Below are 14380 nucleotides of genomic sequence, written 5' to 3'. Positions count from 1 at the left end.
TGGATGGATGGATGGATGGATGGATGGATGGATGGATGGATAGATGGTTGGTTGGATGGATGCATGGATGGATTGATTAATGATAGAGGTGAAGGGTGGGTGAATGGATGGATGGATGGAAAATAGAGATGATGGATGCAAGGAAGATAGAGATGATGGATAGATGGATGGATGGATGGATGGATGGATGGATGGATGGATGGATGGATGGATGGATGATAGAGATGATGGTGGAAGGAAGAATAGAGTGGATGGATGGATGCATGAATGATAGAGATGATGAAAGGAAGGAAGACAGAGATGATGGATGGAAGGATAGATGGAATTTAGAGAGAATGGGTGGAAGGATGGAAGATAGTGATGATGGATGGATGGATGGAAGGATGGATGGATGGATGGATGGATTGATGGAAGGATGGATAGATGAAAAATAGAGATGATGGATGGTAGGAAGATAGAGATGGTGGGTGGATAGATGGACGGATAGATGGATGGATGGAAGCTAGAGATGACGGATGGATGGATGGATGGATGGATGGATGGATGGATGGATGATAGAGATAATGGATGGAAGGAAGACAGAGATGTTGGATGGAAGGATAGATGGATTTAAAGAGAATGGATGGAAGAATGGAAGCTCGAGATGATGGCTAGATGAATGGAAGATAGAGATGAATGGATGAGTGAATGAAAAGTCGAGATGATGGATAGATGGATGAATGAATGGACGGATGATAGAGATGATGGATGGAAGGAAGATCGAGATGATGGGTGGGTGGATTGAAAGATGGATGGATGGATGGATGGATGGATGGATGGAAGATAGAGATGACGGGTGGGTGGATAAATGGATGGGTGGATGGATGGAAGATAGAGATGATGGATGGAAAGATAGATGGAATTTAGAGAGAATCGATGGAAGGATGGAAGATCGAGATGATGGATAGGTGGATGGAAGATAGAGACGATGGATGGATGGATGAAAGGTCGAGATGATGGATGGATGGATGGATGAATGGATGGATGGATGGATTGATGGAAGACAGAGATGATGGAAGGAGGGAGGGAGGGACGGATTGATGGATGGACGAATGGATAGGGTCTCTCATGCTAAGGCAAGGTTTCTTACCCTCTGCACTATCAACTTCTGGGGCTGGATCATTCTCTAAAGTAGGACCATCCTTTGCACTGTAGGGTGTTAAACAGCACCCCTGGACTCCACTCAGGAAAGACACCAGGAGCACCACCCTGCTCAGTCAGACAACCAAAAATGCCTCCAGACACTGCTAGTGTCCCCTGGGTTGGAGGGGGAGAACTATCCTGAGGTGATGACCTCTGGCCTAGAAGGATCTCACGTCTGCTCCAAGAGCGAAGCTGTCACCATCCCGCCACATGGATCTGATGTGTAAGCATGACATATTTTCATGGAACTGGAGCAACCAAAATCATCCATCTTATCTTCATGCTTCATAAACCACCTCCCCGCCACCCCTGTGAGAGACCTGGCTTTACTAATTGAACCAGACATGGGACCAATTGATTTCTGTCTCCCTGTACTTTGGAATTAGGACCTAAAGAAAAAGTCAGTAAGATGGCACCTGGTCACAGAAATATGAGCTCCTGATGCCAACTGTGGCTCAAGGCAAGCTGAAGTTCCAGAGAGGCTGAAGGAAGAGTCTACAAGAGGAGTTGATGTGCAGAGAGGACCCCAGAGGGAGAAGGAAGGAGAAGCTGCTCTGATTTTTATGACAGTTTTCATGACAACTCACTTCTTCCAAGCCAACTTCACCAGATGGCCCAATGGGCCACCCCTCTATTCTGGAACATGCCCCAGTTGTTATTTGCACTTTTTTTTGGAGACAGGGTCTTGCTCTGTTGCCCAGGCCAGAGTGCAGTGGCATGATCACAGTTCACCGCAGCCATGACCTCCTGACTCAATGAATCCTCCTGCCTCAGCCTCCTGAATATCTGGGACTACAGGTGTGAGCCATGTCCAGCTAATGTTTTTATTTTTCACTGAGGCAGGGGCTCTCATTATTTTGCCCAGGCTGGTCTTGAACTCCTGGGCTCAAGTAATTCTCCCACCTTGGCCTCCCAAAGTGCTGGGATTACAGGTGTGAGCCACCCACCCCAGGCCGTATTTGTACTCTTACAGTTGGGAAATCTGGGATATGTCCCTGGAGTCAGCTATGAGACGGCCCTGAATTTCCCTAACCCTCCATTGGATCTCGATCTCTCTCACTCTCTCTCTCTCTCTCTCATACACACACACTTCCTTCCTTCCTTCCTTCCTTCCTTCCTTCCTTCCTTCCTTCCTTCCTTCCTTCCTTCCTTCCTTCCTTCCTTCCTTCCTTCCTTCCTTCCTTCCTTCCTTCCTTTTTCTTCTTTCTTTCGAGACAAGGTCTTCCTTTGTCTCCCAGTCTATAGTGCAGTGGCACAATCATGGCTTGCTGCAGCCTTCAACTCCTGCGCTCAAGTGATCCTCCCATCTCAGCCTCCTGAGTAACTGGGTCTATAGGCACATACCACCATAGTTAGCTAATTAAAAAAATTTTTGTTGTACAGACAGGGGCCTCACTGTGTTGCCTAGGCTGGTCTCAAACTCCTGGATTCAAGTGATTCTCCCACCTTAGCCTCCCAAAACGCTGGGATTACAGGTATGAGCCACTGCACCTAGCCTATTCTCTTATTTCTTGCACTAGTAGGAATGTGTTTCTATTTCTGGCAAAGAAACAAGCAGAAAGACCTCCTCACTGGGGTGACCACCACCCTCTAGATTAATTTGTGGTAACTGACAAAGGTCTGAAATGGCACAGGCTTAGAAAAAACAAAACAAAACAAAACAAAAATCCCCCTAAAACTGAGAAGAGGCAAAACCATGTCATCCAGCATTTTGGATGGTAGTTTTGAGTGTTTGCTGTTGGCCAGTTGCAGTAAAGGCAAAGTTTTGTTCCTTGGTGTCTCCACCAATTGGCAGAGGACAAACTCAGGGGAGGGAGTGTGGCTGCTTGGTCTTTCTGATTAACCCCTTCCTCTCTACTGCTTGTTGTTTTTGCTTTTGCTTTTGTTTTATCCCTTCCTTCCTTCCTTCTTCCTTCCTTCCTTTCCTTCCTTCCTTCCTTCTTTCCTTCATTCCTTTCTTCTTTCCTTCTTTCTCTTTCTTTCGTTTTCTTTCTTCCTTTCTTTCCTTTATCTCTCCCTTCCTTCTTTTCTTTTCTTTCTTACTATCCTTCCTTCCTTTTCTTCCTCCCTCCCTCCCTTCCTTCCTTCCTTCCTTCCTTCCTCCCCTCCTTCTCTTTCTCTTTCTCTTTCTCTTTCTTTTTGAGGTGGAGTCTTCCTTTGTTACCCAGGCTGAAGCACAGTGGCACTATCTTGGCTCACTGCAACCTCTGCCTCCTGGGGTCAAGTGATTCTCCTGCCTCAGCCTCCCGAGCAGCTGGGATTACAGGTGCCTGCCACCATGCCGGGCTATTTTTTGTATTTTTAGTTGAAACAAGGTTTCGCCATGTTGACCAGACTGGTCTCAAACTCCTGACTTCAAGTGACCCACCTGCCTTGGCCTCCCAAAGTGCTGCGATTACAGGCGTGAGCCACCATGCCAGGCCTTTCTTTTTCCCCCTTTCTTTCTTTCTTTCTTTCTTTTTCTTGCTATATCCAAAAAGCAATATATGCATGTTACTTTTGACTCCTCATCCACACCTGGCATCTCTGAGCAATGGCCCCAGACTATCACGACCCAAGTTTATTGCAATTTGTTTTTTTTTTTTGAGATGGAGTTTTGCTCTTGTTGCCCAGGCTGGAGTGCAATGGTGCGATCTGGGCTCACTGCAACCTCCACCTCCTGGGTTCCTGTGATTCTCTTACCTCAGCCTCCCGAGTAGCTGGGAATACAGGCATGCACCACCATGCCCGGCTAATTTTTTTGTATTTTTAGTAGAGACAGAGTTTCTCCATGTTGGTCAGGCTGGTCCAACTCCCGACCTTGGGTGATCCGCCTGCCTCAGCCTCCCAAAGTGCTGGGATTACAGGTGTGAGCCACTGCGCCTGGCCTAGTTTGTTGCAATTCATAGCCCCGAGACTTTCACTCGGCTAAGCAACCATGTAGGCAGCCCTTTCTTTCTTTTGCATGTGTGGATTTATTTTCCCAGCTTTGTTGAGGTATAGTTGACAAACAAAAATTGCATTTGGCTGGGCACGGTGTTGCATACCTGTAGTCCCAGCTACCCTACTTGGCAGGCTGAGATGGAAGGATCACTTGAGCCTCGGAGTTGGAGACTGCAGTCAGCTATGACTGTGCCACTGCACTCCAGCCTGGGAGACAGAGCCAGACCCCTATCTCTAAAAACAAAAATAAAAAAATATATTTATCTGGGTACAGTGGTACACGCCTGTAGTCCCAGCTACCCTACTCGGCAGGCTGAGATGGGAGGATCACTTGAGCCTGGAAGTTGGAGACTGCAGTGACCTACGGTCATGCCACTGCACTCCAGCCTGGGTGAGAGTCAGACCCCATCTCTAAAAATTAAAATTAAAAAATTATATTTTGCTGGGCACGGTGGTGCGCGCCTGTAGTCCCAGCTACTCAGCAGGTGAGGCGTGAGGATCACTTGAGACTGCAGTGAGCTATGATCATGCCTCTGCACTCCAGCCTGGGTGACATAACTACACCTCCATCTCTAAAAATAAAAAATTAAACATAAATAAATAAATAAGAGTTTCAAAACACAGAGACTTACCGGGAAGACACGATGTAGCCCAGCACGTGGGCCACGAGGAGCCGCCCATGTGTCTGCTCCAGACGGGCGCAGAGCTGGTGCGTGGCTTCCTCTGCGGTGGTGGCCAGTGGTGCAGGCACGGTGAAGGAGGCCCATTTCCGGGCCTCCTCAAAGGCCAGCCTCAGCCGCCCCGGGTTCCCACACTCTGGGAGGCTGGCCCAGAGCAAATCTGTGTGCACCGGGCTCAGCGTCCTCCTTGCAGCCACCAGCAGGTGTTGGATCATCTCCTGGCCTTGGTTTCCAGAGAGGGGCTTCACCTCCCAGTAGGCCTCGGGGTCCAGGAGCACTCGCTGCAAGATGTCCAAAACCCCCAGTGCCCCCGAGCAAGCTGAGAGGATGAGGTGCACCCTCGGGGGGCAGTTGAGAGGCAGCCAGGGAATCCTCCGAGCATGGCGGACAGAGTCCAGGTCATCCATAGCATCCAGCAGGAGCACAAGAGACTCGAAGTTTCTGCAAGAGACGGTGTGGAGGAGGGTGTGGAAAAACTGGACCACCCTGGTGTGGGCATCCAGAACCTGGGCAGGGGGCAAAGGCAGCCCATAGGCCAGGCACACCTGGAAGCAGACGCTCTTCAGCAGGCCACGGGCATCTGAGCTCATCTGCGACGTCCCCAGCAGCCGCAGGACGGTCACCGTCTTGTGCCTGAGCAGCCTTGGCATCTGCTCAGCCAGCTTGCACATCAGGGCCGTCTTTCCGATGCCCGGGGGCCCGAAGAGTACCAGGGGGGTGTGCTGCTTGCTGTCATCGTGCCTGAGCTGCTGCCCAAGCCGGGCCAGGAGTTCCTGGCGTCCACAGAAGTTCTGGGTGACCTCCGAGCTCTGCCAAAGGTGGTGACGGATCTCTTGGTAGAGCCACGCCAACTCCCGTCCAGCCACATCCAGCTCATGGAGGCGTTCGAGGACCTGGTGATTGGCCCTCGCCACAAACTGCTCACCCAGCTCCTTCAGGTAGCGGGCATGAGTTTTGTTCTTGGGGTTTACCAGGTCACGGCTCCATGGCAGGCGGTGGGCCTTGAGGACCCCGGGGTGCATGTCAGTGATGTGACCCTTGAGGCTGCTGAGACGGTTCTGGGCATCAGTGTCCAGGCAGCTATCCGCGAGCCGGTCCACCATCCCGAGGGCGCAGTCTTCAAGGATGTGTTTGTAGAGGTCTTGGATCTCTCGAAGGAAGACGGTCGCTCCCTGGTCCCGGCCCTCTGAGCTCAGCAGGCCCCGCTGTATCTCCCAGTCAATGACTGCCAAAGTGGGGAAGGTGGGAAGGAAGTGTGGTCATTATTGGGTCAGCAGCTGACCTAAATGGGGTTGCTGGGAGACCTGTTGTTGGGGGACGTGCATTGGTTCTCAAGATTAACGTGCACCAGAGTCCGACCTGCGAGACTCGAAAAGACCCGCATGGCTGGACCCCATCTCCAGAAGTGATTCGGCAGATCTGAGTGGGGCCCCGGAGTTTGCATTTGCAACAAGCCAAGGCTTGCTGGTCCAGTGAATGCACTCAGAATTATACTAATTAAGCCATTATTCTTAAAGAGAGAGAGAGACGGAGTTTCGCTCTTGTCACCCAGGCTGGGGTGCAATGACATGATCTCGGCTCACCACAACCTCCGCCTCCTGGGTTCACCCGCCACTCTCCTGCCTCAGTCTCCCGAGTAGCTGGGACTATAGGCATCTGCCACCACACCCGGTTAAGTTTACTACTTTTCATAGAGACAGGGTTTCACCGTGTTAGCCAGGATGGTTTCAATCTCCTGACCTCTTGATCCACCTGTCTGGGCCTCCCAAAGTGCTGGGATTACAGGCGTGAGTGACCGAGCCCAGCCTAAGCCATTATTCTTACTCTTATTATTATTGAGACACGGTCTCACTCTGTCGCCCAGGCTGGAGTGGAGTGGCGCGATCTTGGCTCACTGCAACCTCCGCCTCCCAGGCTCAAGCGATCCTTCCACCTCAGCCTCCCAAATAGTTGGGATTACAGGCATGCACCAGCACACCCGGCTAATTTTTGTATTTTTTTTTTTAGAGATGGGGTCTTGCTATGTTGCCCAGGCTGGTCTCCAACTCCTGAGCTCAAGCAATTCTCCAGCCTCGGCCTCCCAAAGTGCTTGGGATTACAGGCGTGAGCTACTGCGTCCGGCCTGATTTAGCCATTATTAATCAAAGACCCCTCAGGGTAGGCAACACAGAGGCCCCATGTGAGGAGTAGCCACACTGTAAAACAATACTGTCATCCTCAGAAAGTGAACCATGGAGTTACTATCGCACCCAGCAATTCCACTCCCAGGTATCTGCTGAAAAGACCTGAAAACAGAGACTCCAACAAATATTAATACACCCTTGCTTGTAACAGCACCATTCACAACAGCCAAAAGACAGAAACAATCCAAACATCCATCAGCAGGCTGGGTGCGGGGTCTCACGCCTGTAATCCCAGCACTTTGGGAGGCCAAGGCAGGCAGATCACCTGAGGTCAGGAGTTCGAGATCAGCCTGGTCAACATGGTGAAACCCCGTCACTACTAAAAATGCAAAAATTAGCCTGGCATGATGGCACATGCCTGTAATCCCAACTACTCAAGAGGCTAAGACAGGAGAATCGCTTGAACCTGGGAGGCGGAGGTTGCAGTGAGCCAAGATCACGTCACTGCACTTCAGCCTGTGTGACAGAGCAAGACTCCATCTCAAAAACAAAAGAAATCAAAAGAAACATCCATTAACAGATGAATGGATAAAGAAAATATGGTCCTTCCACACAATGGGATACTATTCAGCCATTGAAATGGATGAAGTACTCACAAGTGTTAAAATGTGGATGAACCTCAAAAATATGATGCCGAGTGAGAGAAGCCAGACACAAAAGGCCATGTAGTATGAGATTCCATTGACATGAAATGTCCAGAACAGGCAAATTAACAGAGACAGAAAGCAGATTGATGTGGCCTGCGCTGGGAGAGGGGAGATGGGGAGTGTTTAATGGGTAGGGCTTCTTTTGGGGTGATGAAAATGTCTTGGAGGGCCAGGTGTAGTTCACGCCTGTAATCTCAGCACTTTGGGAGGCAAAGGCTGGACAATCGCTTGAGCTCAGGAGTTCGGGACCAGCCTGGGCAACATGGCAAAACCCCGTCTCTACAAAAAATAAGTTAGTGGCCTGTGATGGTGTGTGACTGCGGTCCCAGCTACTAAGGAGGCTGAGGTGGGAAGATTGCTTGAGCCCAGGAGCTGGAGGCCACACTGAGCCGTGATCGTGCCACTGCACTCCAGCCTGGGCAACAGAGTAAGACCTTGTCTCAAAAAAAAAAAAATAAAATAAGTAAGTACAAAGAAAATGTCAGGCAGGCACGGGTGCTCATACCTGTAATCCCAGCACTTTGGGAGGCCAAGGCAGACCAATCAAGAGGTCAGGAGTTCGAGACCAGCCTGAGCAACATGGGGAAACCCCGTCTCTACTAAAAATACAAAAATTAGCCAGGTGAGGTGGCGCGTGCCTGTAATCCCAGCTACTCGGGAGGCCAAGGCAGGAGAATCGCTTGAACCCAGGAGGTGGAGTTTGCAGTGAGCCGAGATTGCACCACTGCACTCCAGCCTGGGCAACAGAGTGAGACTCCATCCCAAAAAGAAAAAAAAGAAGAAGACAGAAAAAGAAAAAGAAAAGAAAATGTCTTGGAACTAGACAGAACTGGCAGTTATAGATCACAGTGAATGTAATAATTGCCACTAAATTGTATGCAGCTGGCCACTGAAGAACATGGGCTTGAACTACACAGGTCAAGTTTCTTCTGCCTCTACCATCCCTGAGAAGCAAGACCAACCCCTCCTCTTCCTACTCAAGGTGAAGATGACAAGGATGAAGACCTTTGTGACTGATGAACCACTTATGCTTAAGCAACAGCAAACATATTTTCTCTTCCTTGTGATTTTTGTAATAACACTTGCTTCTCTCTAGCTTACTTTATTGTAAGAAAAGAGGATATGATAGATAGAACATACAAAATATGTATTCATCGACTGTTTGTTTGTTTGTTTTTCTTTTAGACAGAGTCTCGTTCTGCTGCCAGGCTGGAGTGCAGTGGTGGTATCTCGGCTCACCACAACCTCTGCCTCCTGGGTTCAAGCCATTCTCCTGCCTCAGCCTCCTGAGTAGCTAGGACTACAGGTGCTCACTACCATGCCCAGCTAATTTTTGTATTTTTAGTAGAGACAGGGTTTCACTATGTTGGCCAGGCTAGTCTTGAACTCCTGACCTCGTGATCCATCTGCCTCAGCCTCCCAAAGTGCTGGGATTACAGGCATGAGCCACCGCACCCGGCCAACTGTTTATGTTTGTTTGTTTGATACGGGGTCTCACTCTATCGACCAGACTGAAGTGCAGTGGTACAATCTTGGTTCACTGCAACCTTCACCTCCTAGGCTGACAAAATCCTCCCACCTCACCCTCCTGAGTAGCTGGGACTACAGGTGTGCGCCACCACACCCAACTAATTTTAATTTAAAAAAAAAATAAAGGTGGGGTTTTGCCATGTTGCCCAGGCTGGTCTCCAACTCAAGGTTCAAGTAATCCACCCACCTCAGCCTCCCAAAGTGCTGGGATTACAGGCATGAGCCACCACACCTGGTCAACAATTTGTGTTATTGGTAGGCTATCAGTAGCTACGTTTTGGGGGAGTCAAAAGTTATACACAGATTTTCGACGGTGCAAGGGGTTAGAGTCCCTAAACACTATGTTGCTCAAGTGTAGACTGTATTTTATTTAATCAATTTATTGATTGATTGATTTAGAGACAGGGTCTCACTCTGTCACCCTTGCTGGAGTACAGTGGCAAGGTCATAGCTCAACGCAGCCTCCAACTCCTGGGCTTAAGCGATCCTCTCATCTCAGCCTCCTGAGTAGCTGGGGCTACAGGTATGCACCACCATGCCTAGTTAGTTTTTTGTTTCTGTTTTTGTTTTTCAAGACAGGTCTCTCTCTGTAACCCCGGTTGGAGTGCAGTGGCATGATCTCAGCTCACCACAGCCTCTGCCTCCTGCGCTCAAGCAATCCTCCTGCCTCAGCCTCCTGAGTAACTGGGATTACAGGCCTGCACCACCACGTTTGGCAAATTTTTAAAAGTTTTGTTTGTTTGTTTGTTTGTTTTTGTAGAGATGAGGTGTCACTATATTGCCCAGGCTGGTCTCAAACTCCTGAACTCAAGTGATTCTCCTGCCTTGGCCTTCCAAAATGCTGGGATTACAGGTAGGCACCACTGGGCCCAGCCTGCCAGATTTTAGTACCACAAATCCTGCATCCTAGGAACCCCTTCGTCCCAGGCAAACTGGGATGGTAGTCACCCTGGATGGCTCCCCCGATCCGGTCTGGCTGTGTCCCCACCCAAATCTCATCTTGAATTGTAGCTCCCATAATTCCCACGTGTTGTGGGAGGGACCTGGTGGGAGATAACTGAATCATGGGGGGTGGTTCCCCCATACTGTTCTCATGGTAGTGAATAAAGTCTCATGGGATCTGAGGGTTTTATAAGGAGTTTCCCCTTTTGCTTGGCTCTCACTCTGTCTTACCTGCCACCATGTAAGACGTGCCTTTGCTTCTCCTTCGCCTTCTGCCATGACTGTGAGGCCTCCCCAGCCATGTGGAATTGTAAGTCCATTAAACCTTTTTTCCTTTGTAAATTACCCAGCCTCAAGTATGTCTTTATTAGTGGCGTGAGAACAGACTAATACACCCCCCGTGCTGGGAGCCTCCCTGGGAGACGAGAAGAAAGAGCCAGCAAGGAGAGGAAGATCCTGAGACCAAGACTGATCAGGAACGTGGCTGAACTATTTTGGATCAGTAAAACAGCCTTTCTCAGAGCCGAGGGACCAGAGGTTGATTGGTTTTGCATTTGCAAGAAATGCAGACTGTTGCATTTTTGCCAACAGGGGATGGATATGCTGAACACTCAGTCAGTTTCATGTGAATCTCCAAGGGGAGTCCCTGCCGCCTCACCTGACCGGTGGTAGCACTGCCACTGCTCCTGGGTGATGAGCCCCAGCCTGCAGGCCTCCTGGGCTCCAGAGCGTAGGACAGAGGTTAGGGTAGCCTCCTCTGGTTCACAGGCCTCCCCAGTACCTGGTGCCTGCAGGACGTAGGTGGGAGGAACCGCATTCTCGTCCCTCTGGAAGTGACGTGCCACCAGCTCCAGGTCACTTGGCCTGGCAGTCAGACGGGCCCTCAACACCTCCCACTCCTTCTCATCGATCCGTGAGGGAACCACACAGGGGCCATACTGATCACCGATGAGGGCCTGGCAGAGAGGAAATCACAGATTCAAATCTCACTTTTTTTCTTCAGACAGGGTCTTGCTCTGTCGCCCAGGCTGGAGTGTGGTGGTGCAACCATGGCTCACTGTAGCCTCGACCTCCTGGGTTTAAGTGATCCTCCCGCTAGGACCACAGTCACACACCACCACACCCAGCTAATTTTTAAGTTTTTATTTTTGGTCTCACTACATTACCCAGGCTGGTGTTGAACTCCTGGACTCAAGTGATCCTCCCATCTCAGCCTCACAAAGTGCTGGGATTACAGTGGTGAGCCACTGTCCCCAGCCACAATTTACTATTCTTTGTCCAATTCAATATATAAGTAAATGACTCTAGTTGCTTTTGCGGGTCCTTATTTCCTTATGAGGGTTCTTGTGCCATGTAAAAAACTTGTATTAGTAAATGTATGTCGGCCGGGTGTGGTGGCTCACATCTGTAATCCCAGCACTTTGGGAGGCCAAGGCAGGTGGATCACCTGAGGTCAGGAGTTCGAGACCAGCCTGGCCAACATGGTGAAACCCCGTCTCTACTAAAAATACAAAAATTGGCCGGGCGCGGTGGCTCAAGCCTGTAATCCCAGCACTTTGGGAGGCCGAGGCAGGCAGATCACCTGAGGTCAGGAGTTCGAGACCAGCCTGGCCAACATGGTGAAACCCCGTCTCTACTAAAAAAAAACAAAAGAATTAGCTGGTTGTGGTGGCAGGAGCCTGTAATCCCAGCTACTCGGGAGGCTGAGGCAGGAGAATCGCTTGAACCCGGGAGGCGGAGCTTGCAGTGAGCTGAGATCTGGCCACTGCACTCCAGCCTGGGCGACAGAGCGAGACTCTGTCTCAAAAAAAAAAAAAAATTAGCTGGTTGTGGTGGCAGGAGCCTGTTATGCCAGCTACCTGGGAGGCTGAGGCAGACGAATCACTAGAACCCAGGAGGCAGAGGTTGTAGTGAGCCAAGATTGAGCCACTGCACTCCAGCCTGGGTGACAGAGTGAGACTCTGTCTCAAAACAAATAAATAAATAAATAAATATGTATGGGTTTTTTTCCTGTTAATCAATTTTACATCAGTTTAATTCTTGAATCCAACCAGCACTCTAAGAAGATGGAGGTGAAGTTGACCACTCTGATAGCCTGGAGCCACCAGAAGTCATGAGAGGTAATAAAGAATTGTCCCCTAGGCTAGGCATGGTGGCTCACGCCTGTAATCCCAACACTGTGGGAGGCCAAGGCAGGAGGATCTCTTGAGACCAGAAGTTAGAGACTAGCTGGGCAACATAGTGAGACCCCATGTCTACAAAAATTAAAAATTATCAGGGTGTGTGGGTGTGCATCTGTAGTCTCAGATACTCAGGAGGCTGAGGCTGGAGCATCACTTGAGCTCAGGAGTTCGAGGCTGCAGTGAGCTGTGACTGCACCACTGCACTCCAGCCTGGGGGACAGAGTGAGACCCTGTCTCTAAAAAAAAAAAAACAAATAATGGGGCCGGGCAAGGTGGCTCATGCTTGTAATCTCAATACTTTGGGAGGCTGAGGTGGGCAGATCATTTGAGGTCAGGAGTTCGACACCAGTCTGGCCAAAACAGTGAAACCCCATCTCTACTAAAGATACAAAAATTAGCCAGGCATGGTGGTATGCACATGTAATCCCAGCTACTAGGGAGGATGAGGCAGGAGAATCACTTGAAGCCAGGAGGCGAAGTTTGCAGTGAGCCAAGATCGCACTGCTACACTCCAGCCTGGGCGACAGAGCAAGACTGTCTCAAATAAAATAATAATAATAGGCAACATAGTGAGACCCTGTCTCTATAAAAAATTTTTTTAAAAAAATAGCCAGGTGTGAGTTAGCCGGTGTGGTGGCGGGTGCCTGTAGTCCCAGCTACTCGGGAGGCTGAGGCAGGAGAATGGCATGAACCCGGGAGGCAGAGCTGGCAGCGAGCCGAGATCGTGCCACTGCACTCTAGCCTGGGTGACAGAGCGAGACTCTGTCATAAAAAAAAAATAAATAAATAAAAATGAAAACATAAAAAATAAAAATAAATTTTAAAAAATAGCCAGGCATGGTGGCACATGCCTGTAGTCCCAGCTACTCAGGAGGCTGAACAGGGAGGATTGCCTGAACCTGGGAAGTCAAGGCTGCAATAAGCCATGATCATACCACTGCACTGTGCAGCCTGGGCAAGACCATGTCTCAAAAAGAGTTAAAATTTGCATTAAAATATTATTTTTCAGCCGGGCGTAGTGGCTCATGCCTGTAATCCCAGCACTTTGGGAAGCTGAGGCAGGAGGATCACCTGAGGCTAGGGAGTTCAAGATCAACCTGACCAACGTGGAGAAAACCCATCTCTACTAAAACTGCAAAATTTGCCAGGTGTGGTGGCGCATGCCTGTAATCCCAGCAACTCGGGAGCCTGAGGCAGGAGAATCGCTTGAACCCTGGAGGCGGAGGTTGTGGTGAGCTGAGATCGTGCCATTGCACTCTAGCCTGGGTGACAAGAGAGAAACTCTGTCTCTCTCTCTCTCTCTTACTGTCTCTCTCTCTATATATATATATATAATGTATATATAATATATGTACATATAATATATGTATATATGATTTATCTTGATAACTGAGATTTAATTTAAATCTTGTGGTGGTTCTCCATTCTTGTTCTGATCCTTCCAGGGAGAATCAGAGGTGAAGCAGGGCTAAGGGGACCCTAAGTCTAGCTTTCTCCTTTTATTATCATGGAAACAGGGGCCTGGGGATGGAACAGAATTAGTCCAAGGTCACTGGGTGGCTTAAGGGCTGGGATTTTGCCACAGCACTCCAGCCTTGATAACAGAAGAAGACCCTGTCTCAGAAAAAAGAAAAAGAAAAGAAAAGTTAACCTGAAGGAGGCCTAGCCCTTTAGGTCAGAGCCAAAGTCCAGTTTCCTCATGATGAAATAGAAGCAATCAGCTGGGTGTGATGGCTCACCCCTGTAATCCTAGCACTTTGGGAGGCTGAGGCAGGCAGATCACCTGAGGTTGGCAGGCGGATCACCTGAGGTCGGGAGTTTGAGACCAGCCTGACCAACATGGAGAAACCCTGTCTCTACTAAAAAAACAAAACAAAACAAAACAAAAAATTAGCCAGGCACGGTGGTGTGTGCCTGTAATCCCAGCTACTCAGGAGACTGAGGCAAGAGAATCGCTTGAACCCAGGAGGTAGAGGTTGCAGTGAGCCGAGATGGCGCCACTGCACTCCAGCCTGGGCAACAAGTGCGAAACTCCATCTGAAATGTAATGAAAGAAGGAAAGGAAGGAAGGAAGGAAGAAAGGAAGGAAGGAAGGAAGGAAGGAAGGAAGG

At 49.5% G+C, this 14380-nt stretch overlaps 1 protein-coding gene across 3 annotated transcripts in view; it reads right to left on the bottom strand.

Moving 5' to 3' along the window:
* NWD1 (NACHT and WD repeat domain containing 1) overlaps positions 1 to 14380 on the bottom strand; it is a 97896-nt gene that overhangs the window by 57445 nt on the left and 26071 nt on the right. For 2 of the 3 annotated variants that reach the window (XM_011925730.1, XM_011925729.1), the window contains 2 exons: positions 10745 to 11042; positions 4737 to 6009 (listed from right to left, as the gene is read on the bottom strand). In XM_011925730.1, coding sequence (XP_011781120.1) covers positions 4737 to 6009; positions 10745 to 11042 — 1571 coding nt within the window. Of the gene's footprint in view, positions 1 to 4736; positions 6010 to 10317; positions 10328 to 10744; positions 11043 to 14380 lie in introns of those variants that run through there. The other variant, XM_011925731.1, reaches the window with a different exon arrangement.

Source organism: Colobus angolensis, unplaced genomic scaffold (assembly GCF_000951035.1).
Source record: "Colobus angolensis palliatus isolate OR3802 unplaced genomic scaffold, Cang.pa_1.0 Scaffold66, whole genome shotgun sequence".
Classification (NCBI taxonomy): Eukaryota; Metazoa; Chordata; class Mammalia; order Primates; family Cercopithecidae; genus Colobus; species Colobus angolensis.
Note: the sequence above shows the minus strand (reverse complement) of the source record. Positions and strands in the feature narration are given on the sequence as shown.